Here is a 15584-nt window from a genome sequence, read left to right as displayed (position 1 = left end):
TGTGCAGGGGCTGCGGCTACAGGCTTGCGTAGCTCAGTCCCCTGTGAAGACCAGCATCATTTACCCCTGAACCAGCGCGGAGAAATGCGCTCCCTGGGCCACAGGGATGAGCCAGCCCCACGCCACTACGCTGCCATGGGTGGAACCAGGACACCAGTGGACACAGGAGCTGGGTCCGAACTCATAACTGATTTGGATTAGGGTGAAATAACTGTTGCACCAGTTGTGTCACTAACATTTCAAAAGAGAGATTCGCCATCTCGACTGTATTCAGGGAATCTTTTCAAATGGAACCGCGCTGTTTGACTCATTACGGTAAAACCAGCTTTGTAACTTAACTTTCACAATTCGATCTTCAAACACATTTCACGCAGTCTTTTAAAGTTGTTTTTTAGTTTGTTTTATTTTTATTCATTTATCACCAAACACTTGTCAAAAGCACAGCTGAATGCAACACTATGTCTTGTCTTCCTGGGGATAACGTGCACATTTTCAAATGAGAGCAGTCTTATAAAGTAGTTCAGTTTACAGTTATTAAACTGAGCATAATTCCACCTATCCTTATCACCAACACTCTCTCACTCTGTTAGTTTACAACAATTCAAACTCTTTTCACTTTAAAATAGGGAAATTACACTTCACTCTAATGCTCTGCAGCATTCATGAGACATCCTTCACCAGAAATCTTTTAATCTGAATCAAAGTGATGGACTGAGACATGGATAAAAAATGTCACACTATTTTATTTATTAGGGCCAAGGCACTGACAGACAGTGAGGCCCTATTGAAATTGTAATGATTATTATTATTTTGCAGGCAAATTCATTTAATTTAATTCAATTTTTTTTTAATTAAATTAAATTAAATTAAATTAAATTAAATTAAATTAAAAAAATAAAAAAAAATAAAAACTGCCCGCGCACATCCTGCGCAGAAGACTACTGCGCACATGTGCGCAGAAGACCATTGCGCACATCCCGCAGAAGACTACTGCGCACATGTGCGCAGAAGACCATTGCGCAGATCCTGCGCAGTAGCCTACTGCGCACATGTGCGCAGAAGCCCACTGCGCACATGTGCGCAGATGACCATTGCGCACATCCTGCGCTGCGCAGAAGCCTACTGCGCACATGTGCGCAGAAGCCTATTGCGCAGGAATTGCGCGCGCAGCTTTTTTTTTTTTTTAATTAATTTAATATAATTTAATTTTTCTTTATTTCTGTTTTTATATTTTATTAATTTCATTTATTTCATTAAATCCTGCCAATTTTAAGAGTTCATTTTATTGCCGGCAAGAAGATGGGAAGGAGTGGGACTCGAACCGTCTCTCGTTATTGATGACCATCACTCTACCGACTAGGCCACACCGCCTGTTGATTTTCACTAGGAACTAAGCACTCTAAGAAGATGGAAATATTATCGTGTGTGTGTCTATATTTGACAGCCTTATTTAGAAGTTACTTTTATATTTTGGGATTTTAGATACTGAATGATTTAACATGCTTTAAAAACCTATTGTTAGAGAATAACCCAGTAGTTTCCAACCTTCTTCGTCTTCTGACGCCTTACAAGAATCACAGTCTGCTGCAGCTTGTTTCCATGTGATATCCTGAGGCTGCCCCCTGCTGGCTGCTGGGTTTCTCTGCTGCTCCTGCTTGGTTTGTGCAGCTTGTGATTAACTAAAGTTGTCCATAAAAGAAAATCTTTATTATCCTTCAAGGGCAATTTCATGTACAACCAGCAACCAGTGCACGACAAAAATATACCAATATATACAATGTAAATAAAACGCAACATATAAACTGTATAGACTAAGTAGCAGGGGGAAATGAGCTCTTAATAAATGAATTGATAAGTCGACTAACAGTAAATTCCCCGTCAACTATTTAGATATTCTAGAAACATTTCATTCTACTTTTAATTTCCAGTATGTGTAGTGTCCATGAATTAAACATAGACACTACAGGGGTTAATCAGGCAGTCCATGCCCAACATACTATATTAGAATCTTTCTGCAGCACAAACCTGAGAAACGAGAATACATAACACATCAGTTATCATTACTTAGGTTTCCATGGGTGTGACCAAACAGCTGCACTCCAGCTGTTGTCCTGCTTTGCTAATGAATGAATACTGCATAGTCACATGCAGTATGTGTTGAGAGCACAGCATCCTGGTTTAAATGTTACTACCAACACATCTCCTTTGGTACTCTGGTGCATCAATCATACTGAGTCAGGGTGAAAATTAAGATGAATTACACTACATCTTAATTTACAAATGTAGTGTAAAAACTTCTGTCAAAGTCGCAACACGATATGGATGATGGGTACACAGTTGTAGCGATGGTGGATACTTGTGTATTCAAAACAAATGAGCTGTTAAAAGACCTACCTCGTTCATAGCTAACCGTCAAGTAGATAAACTACAGGTCTATTAGAAGAATTTAGATAAACCATTAATATTAGAAGAAGAGAATTTCCTTCTCAAACTGAGAAACTTTCTCTGTTTACACCTTAATCCTAATATAGCTTAAAATCCCAAAGCAAAGAATTAAAAAGAACTGTACTTGTGTATCATTGTCAGCTGTAAAGCCAGTTACAGTTTTTACGTGGGTCGCATCAAAAAGTAATTTCAAGTAAAGTTGAAAAAAATAATAAAATCAAACTATTCACACAATGTGCTCCTGTGCCAATATCAGCAAACAGCTCCAGAAGGTTTTGAGGTAAGACAAGATACTCTGAAGGGACATAAATGGAGGGATAATCCAAAGGAAGCGGAGAAACAACACATGAAGGCAGAGCATCAGATTGATGGAGTGGAAGTGCTAATAGTCCAATAAAACCAAGTATATTTCCTGTCAGCGTCCCTCTTTTGCAATGTGCAATATTGATTTAGCTTGGACCCCTAAAGAATGTTTTTATAGCCTACAATTTTGTCTGCCTGTGTGTGCATCTGTATACAGTCAAAAAGTTCTTGGGGATGCAGGACAGTTTGTGTGTGTATGTTGGGGGGCACCAATTTGAGGGAGCATGTCTGAACATGTCACTGTGCAGCATCAGTTCTCCCGTGGAATCGTTTAGAAATGAACTGTCCCTCTCATAATATAAAATCCTCAAGTTCCTTTTGTACAGAAAAATAGGTATATCACCTGCTGCAGTTTTTGTTTTTATTTACTTTGCTTATTTACACATATAAGCTGATATACATACTTGAAATGTGTCGTCTTAAATGATAGTTCCCAGAGAGCTTTCATCCTCCCTTCAGTACAATGTAATGCTCGGGAATACAATAACATTAACATTCAAATTCCCAATTAAATGGAATGTTAAACCGTAATGCATGAATTCATCATGGTGAATCCTGTGAAAACCTTAAAAAAGATGGTATTTATTATAACTATAATGAAAATATAGTAGACCTGTTTGTAACAGGTGACTGTTATTTCATGTGAAAACAAAGTTTATAGTTTTGTGACAGTTACTATTCTGTGTGGCCTATTATTAGTGCCCATATTGATAATTCAGTTTTAAATGTGAAGTGCTGTTTTATGCAGTTAATTGATAAGGGAGATTGCTATTGTCATTATTGGCCTAGTGCCCATATCCATTGAGTTTGTTATACAGGGACTAAATATAGTTTAAATAGCCTAAACATAACTACATCTTATTTCCGGTAGCGAATCATTATTATTAACTACATGACTGCTTTGGTTAAATAAATTATTTGTAAAAGTTGACAATGTGTTATGGACTCCTCATTTCCATTAGTAGACATTATTCAGGTGGCTTAAAGTGAACTCAGGTAAAAGCCGAGTCTTAATAGGGAATTGACTATAGGGCTACATATATATGGACTATTACAATCAATAATATATTGAAATTAATTAAAATAAATCAATTTCTGTCCAAAAATGTGTCTGTCTGTTGCGTGCGTGTGTCAAGTTATATACAGCCTATGCCTACCGTGCGCAAAAGCGCTGCTCGCGCCTAGGCTATTTCATTGTTTAGCCTTGGTAGGCTATGTTTGTGGTGCGCCAACTTTTTTATGAGATAGAGACCCCCTTAGAGACAAAAAAATAATTCGAACCCTGATGTGGTGTAAATCTGGTTCAGGATGTGGTGTGGATCGGGATCTGGATCAGGATCTGGATCAGGATCAGAATCGGTATTTGGATATGTCAGGATCTGGTCTGAATCTGGATGTGGTATGGATCAGGATCTGGTGTGGATGTGGATCTGCGTGGAGGAGGGACGTCGCCCCCTGCAGGAAAGTGAATGTGGGTCAGTGACGACACTTGCCCCCCCCCCCCTCCCGGTCTCCTCTCTCTGTTTTCCTTTCCAACTTTTGTCCTCCTCTCCTCCGGGGCGCAGAGAAGAAGCCAAATCGTCCCCTCGTCTCTTTGTTGTCCTGAATCTCAGCCTCCGCCATGTCTCCTCCGTCCCGGCGGCTGCAGACCAAGCCGGTGATCACCTGCCTGAAAACCTTCCTCATCTCCTACAGCCTCATTTTCTGGGTGAGTCGCGGACTCGGGGAAGTTTGCGGGACGACTAGCTAGAGCAACAACGAGCTAACAGGAGAAGCTGCGGGGCGAACACACGGTCTCCCTCAAATCACGACCCGCACCGGAAGACCCGTGTCTCTCCGTGTCCTCCGGTCCCGTGTTGACACCGTGTCCTCCGGTCCCAGCGGCTGAGCTCACACGGAACCACTTGTTGAAAACGTCGAAGCAGATGTTTGTTGTTCGGTCTCAGAGAAAAAAAAAAGCATCAACGTGTCATTTACAAGCAGCGGCTCGTGGACCTGTTGTGTGTTTCTCTGACTCACTGTTTAACTCACGGTGTTGTTACACTTCACACGTCATCCGTTCAAAGTTACATTCAACATGATCTGCATCTGTTGTGCTACTTAGTAACAAAGAGCTGTGGTCGATTAATCGGTCCACGTCGACTGACCGGAGGACCGTTTGGTTTGATCGCTGTGTCTGATCGTGGATTCAGTTTGTGAATCTGTTGTTAAAGTAGTTTGTGTGTGGTTGATTTGTTCTGTCAGTAACACTCAGTTTGAAGCTGTGAGGTCCAGCTCGCAGATCATCGCATCGACAGAAAAGTTGATCAACTTTGACCGAATATTTGATGTATTTCTTAAAGTGTAAATCCTTTGTTTCCGACTGACGAGGAATGACATTAGTTGTTGTTTTCATTTCAAACTGGCCAAGAAATTGCCCTAGTTCAGTTTACTGTTACTATTTTAGTATAAAAGCAGTTGATGTTCAATTCTCCTGCTCTCTTAAACTATGAAAAGTGGTTTAAGAAAATGTTTACACTATAAATGAATATGCTGATTATTTATGTGATAAGTAAATTATTTGGTTTGAAATGTCATAATTCGGTGAAACTGCTAGTATAGTCTCCAGTAGCCAAAGTGGAAAATGTCTTGTTTTCCTACAAGCAGTTCTAAAACAAAGGATTCATTCCAGTTTATTACAAAATATTAGAAAAGCTGGAACAAGCAAATGTTTGATATTTTAACAGTGGAAATGTTATTACATCCTTATCAAAATAGTCGCAGATCCTCCTTTTGATAAATGTTCTACTTAGATAACAATGATTTACTTTTCCATGCCATGTTTATTAAACTGGATATTATGAGGACATGACATTGGACTGTGGGAACTTAGAACAAGCATTTATTAGGTTTTTCTAAAACTTTAATTACAACAACAGGGTTAATCAAGACAATAATCAGCAGGGTAACAGTTGGTTGAAGCATCTGCTGGCTGCAGCCCCCATTCCACGCTGGTAGAATGTAAACACGAGGTGGCATCGAGAAGAAAATGAGCACTTATCATCGCTCCGCCTGTTAATCTTTGTACCTGAGCAAACAGCCGTCTCGGGCTGCTGCTGCAAACACAAAGTTCAGGTCAGTGATTTTATCTGACGATATATTGGTCTTGGCTGGTTGAGCTGATGTCTCGCCTCAGGCTAATGACATGTGAGAGCAGCGGTGAAAGGGAAAGATGCTGAGATGACTGAATCACAGGCCGAGACCCTAGTCCCAGGTGCCTTTTGTTTTTATGTAAAATACTGATGGTAAATAGACAAACTGCTGCTTATCAAACATCTGTCTTTTACTGATACAGGAAAACTGTTTGGTAGACTCAATACTAACGACCCTGAAACAGACGAAACCACAATACACTAACCATTCATTATCACGTAGGACTTCAATAAAAGCATCACATTTGTACAGTTCAGATGATAGAAATATTTGGCAGTTTAGTTAGAAAAATATATTTAACATTGCGTGAAAGTAGTTTTGTGTTTATTGCCTGATTGATTATCATTCAGCTCATTATTCTCATCATCACTTGATCTGCTTTACTTTTGTTTGCAGAAAAATGGCTAAATATGTTCATCAAATCCATCAAATTGCTTATTTAGATTGATCCAATGGTTCGATGCCCCCAGAAAGCTGAAACTTCACATTAAAGAGGCTTGGATCATCACATGTGCCCTTTTTGCTCGGGACAGGATTTTAACGAATATTTGATTTTCAGAATCGATGCAGACACCTACAGCTTTATCCCATCACAAGTTGTTAAAGTCCCCTTTTAAACTGGAGTTTTTATGAGATAAAATTTCCAAAACATCATTGTCCATCTTCACTTTTCCGCTCATAAACTTGTCATTCCTTATTTTAACAGCTGAAAGCAATTCAACATAAATGTGATAATTAAAAATCCCTCATGTGTGATAGATTGTTACAGGTTCAGGGGGAAGTGCCTTGGAGGCTTTAATCTCAGGTTCTGTGTCCGACCCTACTCATCTTACTGTGTGGCTCTTTGATGCCCTGCTGTCTCCTGCAGTTCACAGGCGTGATCCTGCTGGCGGTCGGGGTGTGGGGGAAGGTGAGCCTCGAGGACTATCTCGCCCTGGCTTCTGAGGAGAGCACCAATGCACCATATGTCCTCATTGGGACCGGAGCCACCATCGTCATTTTCGGTCTGTTCGGTTGCTTCGCTACATGCCGCGGCAGCCCATGGATGCTCAAACTGGTCAGTGAAGGAGCAGCTCTCCTGAAAACATACCCCCCCACCCTTCTCAGGTGTGACCATATATAACTGTTTCCCCCCCTTGTGTTGGTTCCGCAGTATGCCATGTTTCTGATCTGGGTGTTCCTGGCTGAGCTTGTGGCCGGTATCTCAGGCTTCATCTTCAGACACGAGGTGAGTCACTGGTGCCAAACATGGAAATGTTTCACAGACGGGTCACATCAACTCAAATTAAAGAAATTCTCCCTTTCTGATTTGATTTCATCAGATTAAAGCCAAATTGGGCTCGGCCTACGAAAATGCAGTGAAGAACTACAACAGCACCGACGGTGGCAGCAGCAGCAAAGCAGTGGACGCCATCCAGATAACTGTGAGTTACACTCACGTGGTCGACTTTGTTACCGTCAGGATATTTTAAATATAATATAATATTACATCATGCTTTTTCAATTCATCTTTTCTTTGTTATGTTTTATATATTTTTTTTCTTTGTGTAAAAGTTCTGCAAAGTTAAAGTTGAAAGACCTTGTCATTGTGACGTAGATCTGCATGACACATGCCTCGAGGCTTTTCTGGCCTTCTCCCCCTTACATAGCCAGGGGCATGTTCCATCTTAAAATACACCATTGCATAAGCACTGTTTCTTCAGCAGTGACATGCATGTAAACCCTTCTATGTATTAAAAAGACAGTGTACACAATGGAGTCTATATTACTATGCAAATGTGGCAGCTACTGCTCGGTGAAGACGGCACAGGCAGGGACTGTAACATCAAATCTTAAAATGTCAAAAGTATATTTCGAAGGAAACCTTCAACCTGGTGGTTTTTTTTAACTTTTTGTTAAGTAAAAAAATGTTTTGTTCCTTGTAGCTGCATTGCTGCGGGGTGAAAAATTTCACCGACTGGAGAGACACAGCTTACTACCAAGAGAAGGGCGTCCCTGCCAGCTGCTGCAAGGACAACACCAAGTGCTCACCTGAGACCCTGAAAGACCTCGACAAGGCCGAGAGTGAAGTGTACACGACGGTGAGTTCACTGCCCACAGCATTCTATGTAACTTCAAATCAGAGATGTATTCAAATGATTTAAACATCTGTGGACGACACGCATGGTCACCAGTTTAAATCAAAAGCTGTCACTTTCTAAGCCGCTCTGTAAATCTTTCTTCCTCCGCTGTGTAGGGCTGCTTCGCTAAAGTGACAAGTACAATGGAGGCCAACCTGGGAATCATCGCAGGGATCTCCTTTGGGATTGCATTCTTCCAGGTACATCCCACGCTCTGTCAGATGCATTTAAGAATGAGAGCAAATTAAGCTGCGTTGTGCCTCCGGTGGGTTCATTTACAAATATGTATTTTCTCCTGAATCAAGTATAATGCTTATAGCTTTGGCCATGATGCCTGTCGGTTATGGCAACAAGATCTGGGGATTCGGCGACAGACTGCAGTCCACTGGGGAAACATCTGGACAGCTGACTTTGTAACATCTGTCCAGGGACTACAAATAGAAAATAACCTCGGTTTACTCTGACACATTTACACTGGTGTTTATTAATCTGTTCTGTCCCTGTAGAATAAACCAATAAATAAAACAACGAGAACAGTCGGATATCAGTTCTTTTCCTGTCTGCCGAGGGGTTAAAGACACTGTTACTGACCAGCATGTGTGTGTTCACTCTATATTGTTTCAACCTGTTTCCTCTCAGCTCATTGGGATTTTCCTGGCTTGCTGCTTGTCCCGATACATCACCAACAACCAGTATGAGATGGTCTAGCTGTGACCTGTCGCAGGTGAGACTTAAGTTTCCAAGTGATGAAATATTGGAGAAGTGAACGCTGCAGTTCTTCATTCAAATCAGCACAGATCATACCGAGAAGCAAAGGCAGCGTTTAATGATCCCATGTTCGAATACAAATGAGCTGCTTTTATTCCAAACGTTCCTCTTTTTTTTTTCAGGTGACTGATGTGCCGCTCCTGGTGAAAACGGACTAAAACAAATCTCCTGTGATTTTTTTTTTATATTGTGTGTATGTGTGCTAGTTATTATCATTTTAGCAAGGCAATAACACTTCCTGTATTCAGTGTCATCGATGACAAACAAGCAGAAGGGAAAAATGTAACGGGAGAATCAGAACGGGACAAAACCCGCAGCGTTTGACGAAAGAGAAAAGGGACCTGGAAACGTTTCGGAGGACAGCAAGACTCCTCGAACCGAATTACGGAATTTTCATTAAGATATAGATTATCCTTTTTTTTTCTTGAGTTAATGAACTCAACCAGTTTCTCTCTGTGTGTTGCAGCTGCCTTATTTTGTAATGTTTCTATATTTAGTCTGTAGCAAATCCAATGTAGATGATGAGCTGATAAACGTTCAGGTTCTCTCAACACTAAGTGAATTTGTCTGTGAAACCGATTTAGCCCGGCAGATGGACAAGAGGTCGCCACTCTGAAATCAAATACGTGCGACTTGCAGTAAGGTCTGAGGGGAGGAGGGGGTGGGGGGCATGTGGAAAACCGGCCTTGCTAATGGTTGTGTAGGCCAGTATTGTCGAGAGCCTGTATTCTGTATTCATGTGTACCCAGCCACCTTCATTTCAAGTTCTCAGTGTTTCAATTGTTATTCGTCTGTTGATGCATGTGAAATACTTGAAAAAAAATAAAATAAAGATGAAATCCAGGATGTTTACCAAAGATTTTCAGCTCAGGATGCGACTGATCCACGGCTGAAGGCGACGTTTTGGCAGATGACTCGGTTATTTGGGGCTTTGTTAGGGATTCAAATTACAAGATGTGAAAGGCATCTACTTTTTTTTTTTATATGCAGGACGACTTTTAATTAAACATCAGCTTTATGCTTAGAATACCTTAGTGCAGTGTGTGGTTGTAGTTGTGGTAATTAAATGATTTTTGGCATTCTTTGTGATCTATTTGCTCAAGTAATTGTATAATAATTCTTAAATTTTATCTTTGAGATTTTTTATTTCTGTCTGACATTTGACAGAAATACGAGTGAATTTCAATATCTATAAACTATACTCTTTATGATCAAATAGCAATTCTCTGTCCATTTCTCTCAGCTACAGCAGAGCTAAGAAACAGCTAAATAAGATACAAATGTAGAACAGACTATGAATACCACATGATATGGTCGATTACCAAATTTACACAGCAGCTTTAATCCCAATGTGCCACAGCCGGAGAGAAAGAGGCTGTAACAGTCCTGAATTTGTTAAATTCAAAACTTTCAAAATTCTGAATCTAATTCATACCCAATAAAGGTTTTCTCACGAGTCTTCACATCGTGACTCTGATTTAAATCAGCTCAAACATTGATAGGAACATGAATGGCCTCTCATCATGTGTCTCTTGTGTCCTCAAGCTGTATTTTCCTTTTATATCATTAAATATATTGTATTAAAATGTGTCAGCCATGTTAATACATTTCCACGTTCACGGCTGAATCACCGTGAGCTCCTGGTCAGGCCTCTAGCACATGTTGCTCATTTACAGTGTGTTACATAAAGATACCTGACGATCCACAGTGAAGGTTCTAAATAATAGCCTGTCATAAAACATCACTCATATTCCCATTACACTTAAACAGGTTTTACTGGCTCCAATCGTTCATATTGTTCACACAGTTCTTTAAAAGATCGACTAAAATATATTTTCTAATTATTTCTTTTCTGAGTAAAGGATTTATTCAGGAGTTTATCTGGTGTCAATATGAGGCCACAGCAGCTTTAGTAATTCAAGGGAATATCATCCAAATTATTTCACATTAAAATCCTGCAATTTATGAATAAATCGTCTCGAGTAACTCCTGAGTGCTGAGACCTCACAATAGTTTCACATAATCTCTAGCACATTATGGAGTATTTTCTCCTATGTTTATTCAAGAGAGTGCTCTTTCAGTTTGTGCTCAGATTTCCTGCACTTAAGCTCCAGCTCTTCTCCTTGCACTCGCGCTGCCGCTGTGCACACATGAAACGTCTGCTCCTCTGTTCTCTTCTTATGTAAAGTCAATAGTACTTGCACAAAACCAGACCTTTGTGTCCTCTGATTTTATTTTTTGCAGCTAAACATGAATTAACATGAGCAGTCTCTGTGAATCAAGGATGAGAATGATTACTGAATGGGCTTTAAGTTACAGAAAGACATAAGTGTTGGGAATTTTCTTCTGATGTTGCAGATTCCCATGAAGTTACATTACATTACATGTCATTTAGCCGACGCTTTTGTCCAAAGCGACTTACAAGTAGTACACTCAACATTTATGAGGGGCCATTTAGGGGTTCAGTATCTTGCCAAGGACACTTCGGCATGCAGATGGGGAAGAGTGGGGATTGAATTGGCAACCTTGTTGTTGGAGATCGCCCACTCTCCCCCCTAGGCCACACCGCCCATTGTGTCGCACCAACAGCAAAAGCACTGTTTCCTAAATCAGTGTTGGTTTGTTGTTTGTGAAGCATCAACCAACCATAGTGTAACGTGTTGAGCCGCAGTGTCACGTTCCACTAACAGCTTCTCAGAAAAGTAAATACCAATGTCCCTCACAACTCCAGAGAATAACAACCTACTTTATCAAAGAGAACACAAAGGTGAGTGTTCTAATGACCCTGTGTAACTCACTTATACAGAGTTCAGACAATCTGTAAACACTGTGTCTATTCTTAGAGCAGGTCAGAGCTGCTGTGACCCTGCAACATGCAGCCTCACAGGGAGTCACCTGTATGGTAGAGGTGCTCGTCACTGAGACACTTTCCACCTGCTACTCTTGGCTTTAAAATACATCAGATTTACAAAAGTATTTCTTCTGGATAGATGATTCGTTTTTACTGCAGCTTAAGACTCAAAGTTTACACACATTTTAAAAAGGCAAATTTGGGTTGTTTGAGATATCCACCTTTAAATCTGTATGTTGTGTAATAATGCTTTGAGATAGATATAGACAGACAGATTGATAGAACAAAAATAGAACAAACGGCCAATATTATTAAGATTAAAACAAATAAGACAAGACAGATCACCAAAAAAAACGAACAATAGAATAATTTGTATTGTTGTTAAAAGTGACGAAATAATTTAGATTCAGTAATTAAATAGAAAAGGATTTCAATGAACGCCATCGGTCCACCAGGGGGCAGTACTGGTGCACTAATAAACTGAGACAGCTGTAGAAACAGTTTGACTCCATTGAAATGATGAAATACAAGCGGAATAAAAAAAGAGCTCAAAATCTACTTTTCTGACGCAATAAAACGAAAGATCGAAAGATTAAATTGGAGGAAAAAACCTGTAAAATATAATAACTGCGTACTTTCATCGTTTGCCTTCAGGCAACAAACGGAACCGGAAGACAGAAGAATCCAATCACCACACACCTTGGGGGAAAGCCCGTTTGACTGACAGCTGCCATGCGCGTTGCCATTGGTCGGATACGGATGAGGTGCTCGTCTGGAAACGCCCATCCCTCTCCACGCTGTCCAATCGGCTCTGCGGGGAAACAACACGAAGGGCGGGGCTGGTCGCTTCCTTTCTTCAGCCCCAGCCCCGGCGCGTGTGGTATAAAAGCCGCGTCCAGCTGAGAGGAAGCCGGGGGAGATAAGTGTGTTGCTTCCCGGCGGATGATGCTCAGAGTCTGAGAAGATTCGATCTGATTTTCCCTCAGCTCCACTTCGTGGTTCAGGTCAGTTCTGTTTTCACTCGAAGCCTCAGCGGCGAGTTCTCGCTGCTCCGTCCGGGCGGAGGAATCCAAGGTCACGTTGTTTGACGGATCCGAGGCCACACGATGTGGATGGAGAAGTGATCCAGATGTGGTGGTGGTGGTGGTGGTGGTGGTGGGGGTGCTGCTGATGTGTTATCAGTTATTAGCAGATGATGAGAATCAAGCTGCATCTGTTTGGTCATATTTCCTGGTGTGTGGGTGTGGGTGCGCGTGTGGGGATGTATGTGTGTGTGTGTGTGTGTGTGTGTGTCCAGGGTGGAAGACACTCGATGCCATTTTCTATATCACGGAGGTGAGAAATTACAAAAACTTCAAATTGGAATGAATGTTTTAATTAAAATTAGAGCAACAACATCCGGTTACGTCCAGTTGCTGGTTGACTTTCCTCAGCTTCAATCCGGGACTTCAGGAGAAACTAATACATTTACAGACAAACAATTGGGTTTCCGGTTAAATGAATTCTGTCTGTTAACGTTACAGACGCGCAGGACAGACTGTTCCTGTCCAGCTCCCACGTTAACGTTGGGCCTTTTTATCATCGGCCGCTAGCCTTATGATAAACTGAATGCTAATGTAGCCGTTTGCTAATATTAAACCCGTTAACCTTTTTATGATTTAATACTTAAGTGTTAGAACATCGTCCAGTGACTTTCCCTGGTCGTGTGCCTCGTATTCAAAATGCTTCCATCGGCCACTTTAGTTTCTTATTTTCATTTTCTATTCGACCTGTTGGTGAAGGCTCTTCAGCTGCAGCACCGTGCACGGGAAGTTAGTTTAATGCTGCAGAGTGCAGACTCTAGATCAGTGTGTGAACGTCAAGTAGCCTTCATGTGCTCAGCTGCTAGTGAGGCTGTGTCCAAAATACCTGTTAGCAGGGGACAGCTTTCACAATGGGGGACTAAAGCTGTGGATCCAATTGGGGAAACAAAATGTTTGTGTTGGTTGCATTAGGGTTGTTTATAAACAGTGGTTGTTGTTGGGTGTAAACATTGAGGAAGTGACACTAAGTCTAAATATTCATAGAAGTGACCTGAGCTGATCTGTGTAGCTTGTTTTTGCAGCCTGCTCACATTTCCTCTCGTCCTCTTGCAGATCAGCCACCTCTAAATTGCCCGAGCATCCCCCCCGCCTCAATCAACCCCATCTTTCCACTTTTCCACTGTAACTACGCCCAACTCAAAGCCTTCAAAATGATGCAGATTACCAACGACTCCGCCAGCAACAAGCACTCCCTCATCAACGTCATGCACCGCTTCATAGCGGCCGCCAACAACATGGACGAGACCATCATGGTGCCCAGCCTGCTGCGAGACATGCCGCTGGAGGAGCAGGCGGCCAGCGAGGTGGAGGCCAACAACAACGTGCCGCAGTGTCCCAACAAGCAGAGGGACATGTACGAGCACTACCTGCTCCTCAAGTCCATAAAGAATGACATGGAGTGGGGCATGCTCAAGAGGGAGATGAGCAGCGGCGCCAGCTTCCTGGAGATGGCGGTGAAGCAGGAGGAGCAGCAGCCGGTCACCGGGGCTCTGCAGACGGACGAGCACACGGACCTGGAAAATCAGTTTCATTTTCACCTCCGAGGACTGTTTGGCGTTCTGTGCAAGCTCACGTTGCAAGCGGACAATCTCACCAACAGATACAAGAGAGAAATCGGAGGAGGAAACTTCATCAGATAGAAGTCTCCACTGTTTTTCTCTTTCTGTTTTTACCCCCCCACTTCAGCCGGACTGCTTGACTTGAACTAGTTGGATGTGTTGAGGGGCCCCCCCACAACCCTTTCTTCAGAATAGATCTCAATGGACAGTGAACTGACCAGGGCAATCACTTAGTGACCTCTCACTCCTGTGTAGTGACACTCCCAGAATTCTTCTTCTACTTCTTCTACTTTCCCATGTTAAACATACCTGAACCAATGACGCCTGCACGTGTCAGCCTGGGCCTGCTTGTCAGTGCGGGGGTTGACACATTGTGCTCGGGTGGAGGTTTACTGAATCCGTACTCGAGTCCAAATGAAGCACAGCTCCGGTTTATGCAGAAACTTGCACTTCCCCTTTTGTCTTCACTTTCACAATTTTAACATGATTTTGTGGCCAGATCGATGTGTCCAGTTTTTGAATAAAAGGTTCGACTGTAGGAGATATTGAATGCTTGTTATTCGTCCCTCCTTTTTTTTAAAGATCTGACGTGCTTCTAATGCTGAGCTGAAGGGCTCTTACCAGCAGAGGTTTTAAAATCTTTCCACTCTGTGTGACTGTAACATGGTGTGCCTTGACTTTTGTATTCTCTCATGCCCTGTTCAGTTAACTCCCCATTGTCTCTGTGCTTAAATGGTTCAAGGTGTTTATGATGCAACGGCTCATTTAAGTGTCCTAGGATATTTCAAAACCAATTTTATATTGACGCAGTAAAATCGAAATAAATAATTTGAACTCTTATTCTGTGGCTCTGTTTCTTTTTATCTTTGTAAACAGGAAGTGTGCAAGAGGCAGATACCCTTTTCCTGTAACGGCTCATTCAGCAACACTTTGTTTCTGTTTCTTCTTTTGCTGCTCGAGGCCTGTCCGGGCACGATGGTGAGGCATTTCTGACATAACACGGTATTGAAACAAGACATGACTTGGTTCCTGGGTCTGTACCAGGCAAGCTTAGTTAAGGGGCTTTGCACAGGATTTACCTAAAGGAGATGTAAAGAGCTCACGGCTCTCCTCAAACACACAACGTATTCTGACCGTTGGATTCAAACAGACCGTTCGGCTGATAGGCAAATATCCTGCAGTGGGGTTTTGGTTGCTTGTGTGA

At 41.8% G+C, this 15584-nt stretch overlaps 2 protein-coding genes across 2 annotated transcripts; both read left to right on the top strand.

The window, feature by feature from the left end:
* The first annotated feature begins 4311 nt into the window (after nt 1–4311).
* Nucleotides 4312–9731, top strand: tspan7 (tetraspanin 7). Its single transcript, XM_053429264.1, has 8 exons — nt 4312–4516; nt 6869–7057; nt 7154–7228; nt 7323–7424; nt 7926–8081; nt 8237–8320; nt 8760–8844; nt 9011–9731. Exons 1-7 carry the CDS (start codon nt 4430–4432, stop codon nt 8826–8828), a joined length of 762 nt encoding a protein of 253 aa, XP_053285239.1. The 5' UTR covers nt 4312–4429; the 3' UTR covers nt 8829–8844; nt 9011–9731.
* A 2850-nt stretch (nt 9732–12581) lies between these two features.
* Nucleotides 12582–15220, top strand: mid1ip1l (MID1 interacting protein 1, like). Its single transcript, XM_053429301.1, has 2 exons — nt 12582–12743; nt 13875–15220. The coding sequence occupies exon 2, from the start codon at nt 13973–13975 to the stop codon at nt 14459–14461; it is 489 nt and encodes a 162-aa protein (XP_053285276.1). The 5' UTR covers nt 12582–12743; nt 13875–13972; the 3' UTR covers nt 14462–15220.
* The last annotated feature ends 364 nt before the right edge of the window (nt 15221–15584 follow it).

Source organism: Pleuronectes platessa, chromosome 8 (assembly GCF_947347685.1).
Source record: "Pleuronectes platessa chromosome 8, fPlePla1.1, whole genome shotgun sequence".
NCBI classification, from domain to species: domain Eukaryota; kingdom Metazoa; phylum Chordata; class Actinopteri; order Pleuronectiformes; family Pleuronectidae; genus Pleuronectes; species Pleuronectes platessa.
The sequence above is the reverse complement of the archived record's forward strand: the minus strand, read 5'-3'. Positions and strand labels throughout refer to the sequence as shown.

Bases quoted from the DNA above. Each gene is read 5' to 3' on its own strand.
- mid1ip1l (XM_053429301.1), top strand. From the start codon at position 13,973: ATGATGCAGATTACCAACGACTCCGCCAGCAACAAGCACTCCCTCATC.
- tspan7 (XM_053429264.1), top strand. From the start codon at position 4,430: ATGTCTCCTCCGTCCCGGCGGCTGCAGACCAAGCCGGTGATCACCTGC. The intron at 8,082-8,236 runs GTGAGTTCACTG...TCCGCTGTGTAG, and splicing joins AGAGTGAAGTGTACACGACG to GGCTGCTTCGCTAAAGTGAC. The intron at 8,321-8,759 runs GTACATCCCACG...GTTTCCTCTCAG, and splicing joins TTGGGATTGCATTCTTCCAG to CTCATTGGGATTTTCCTGGC.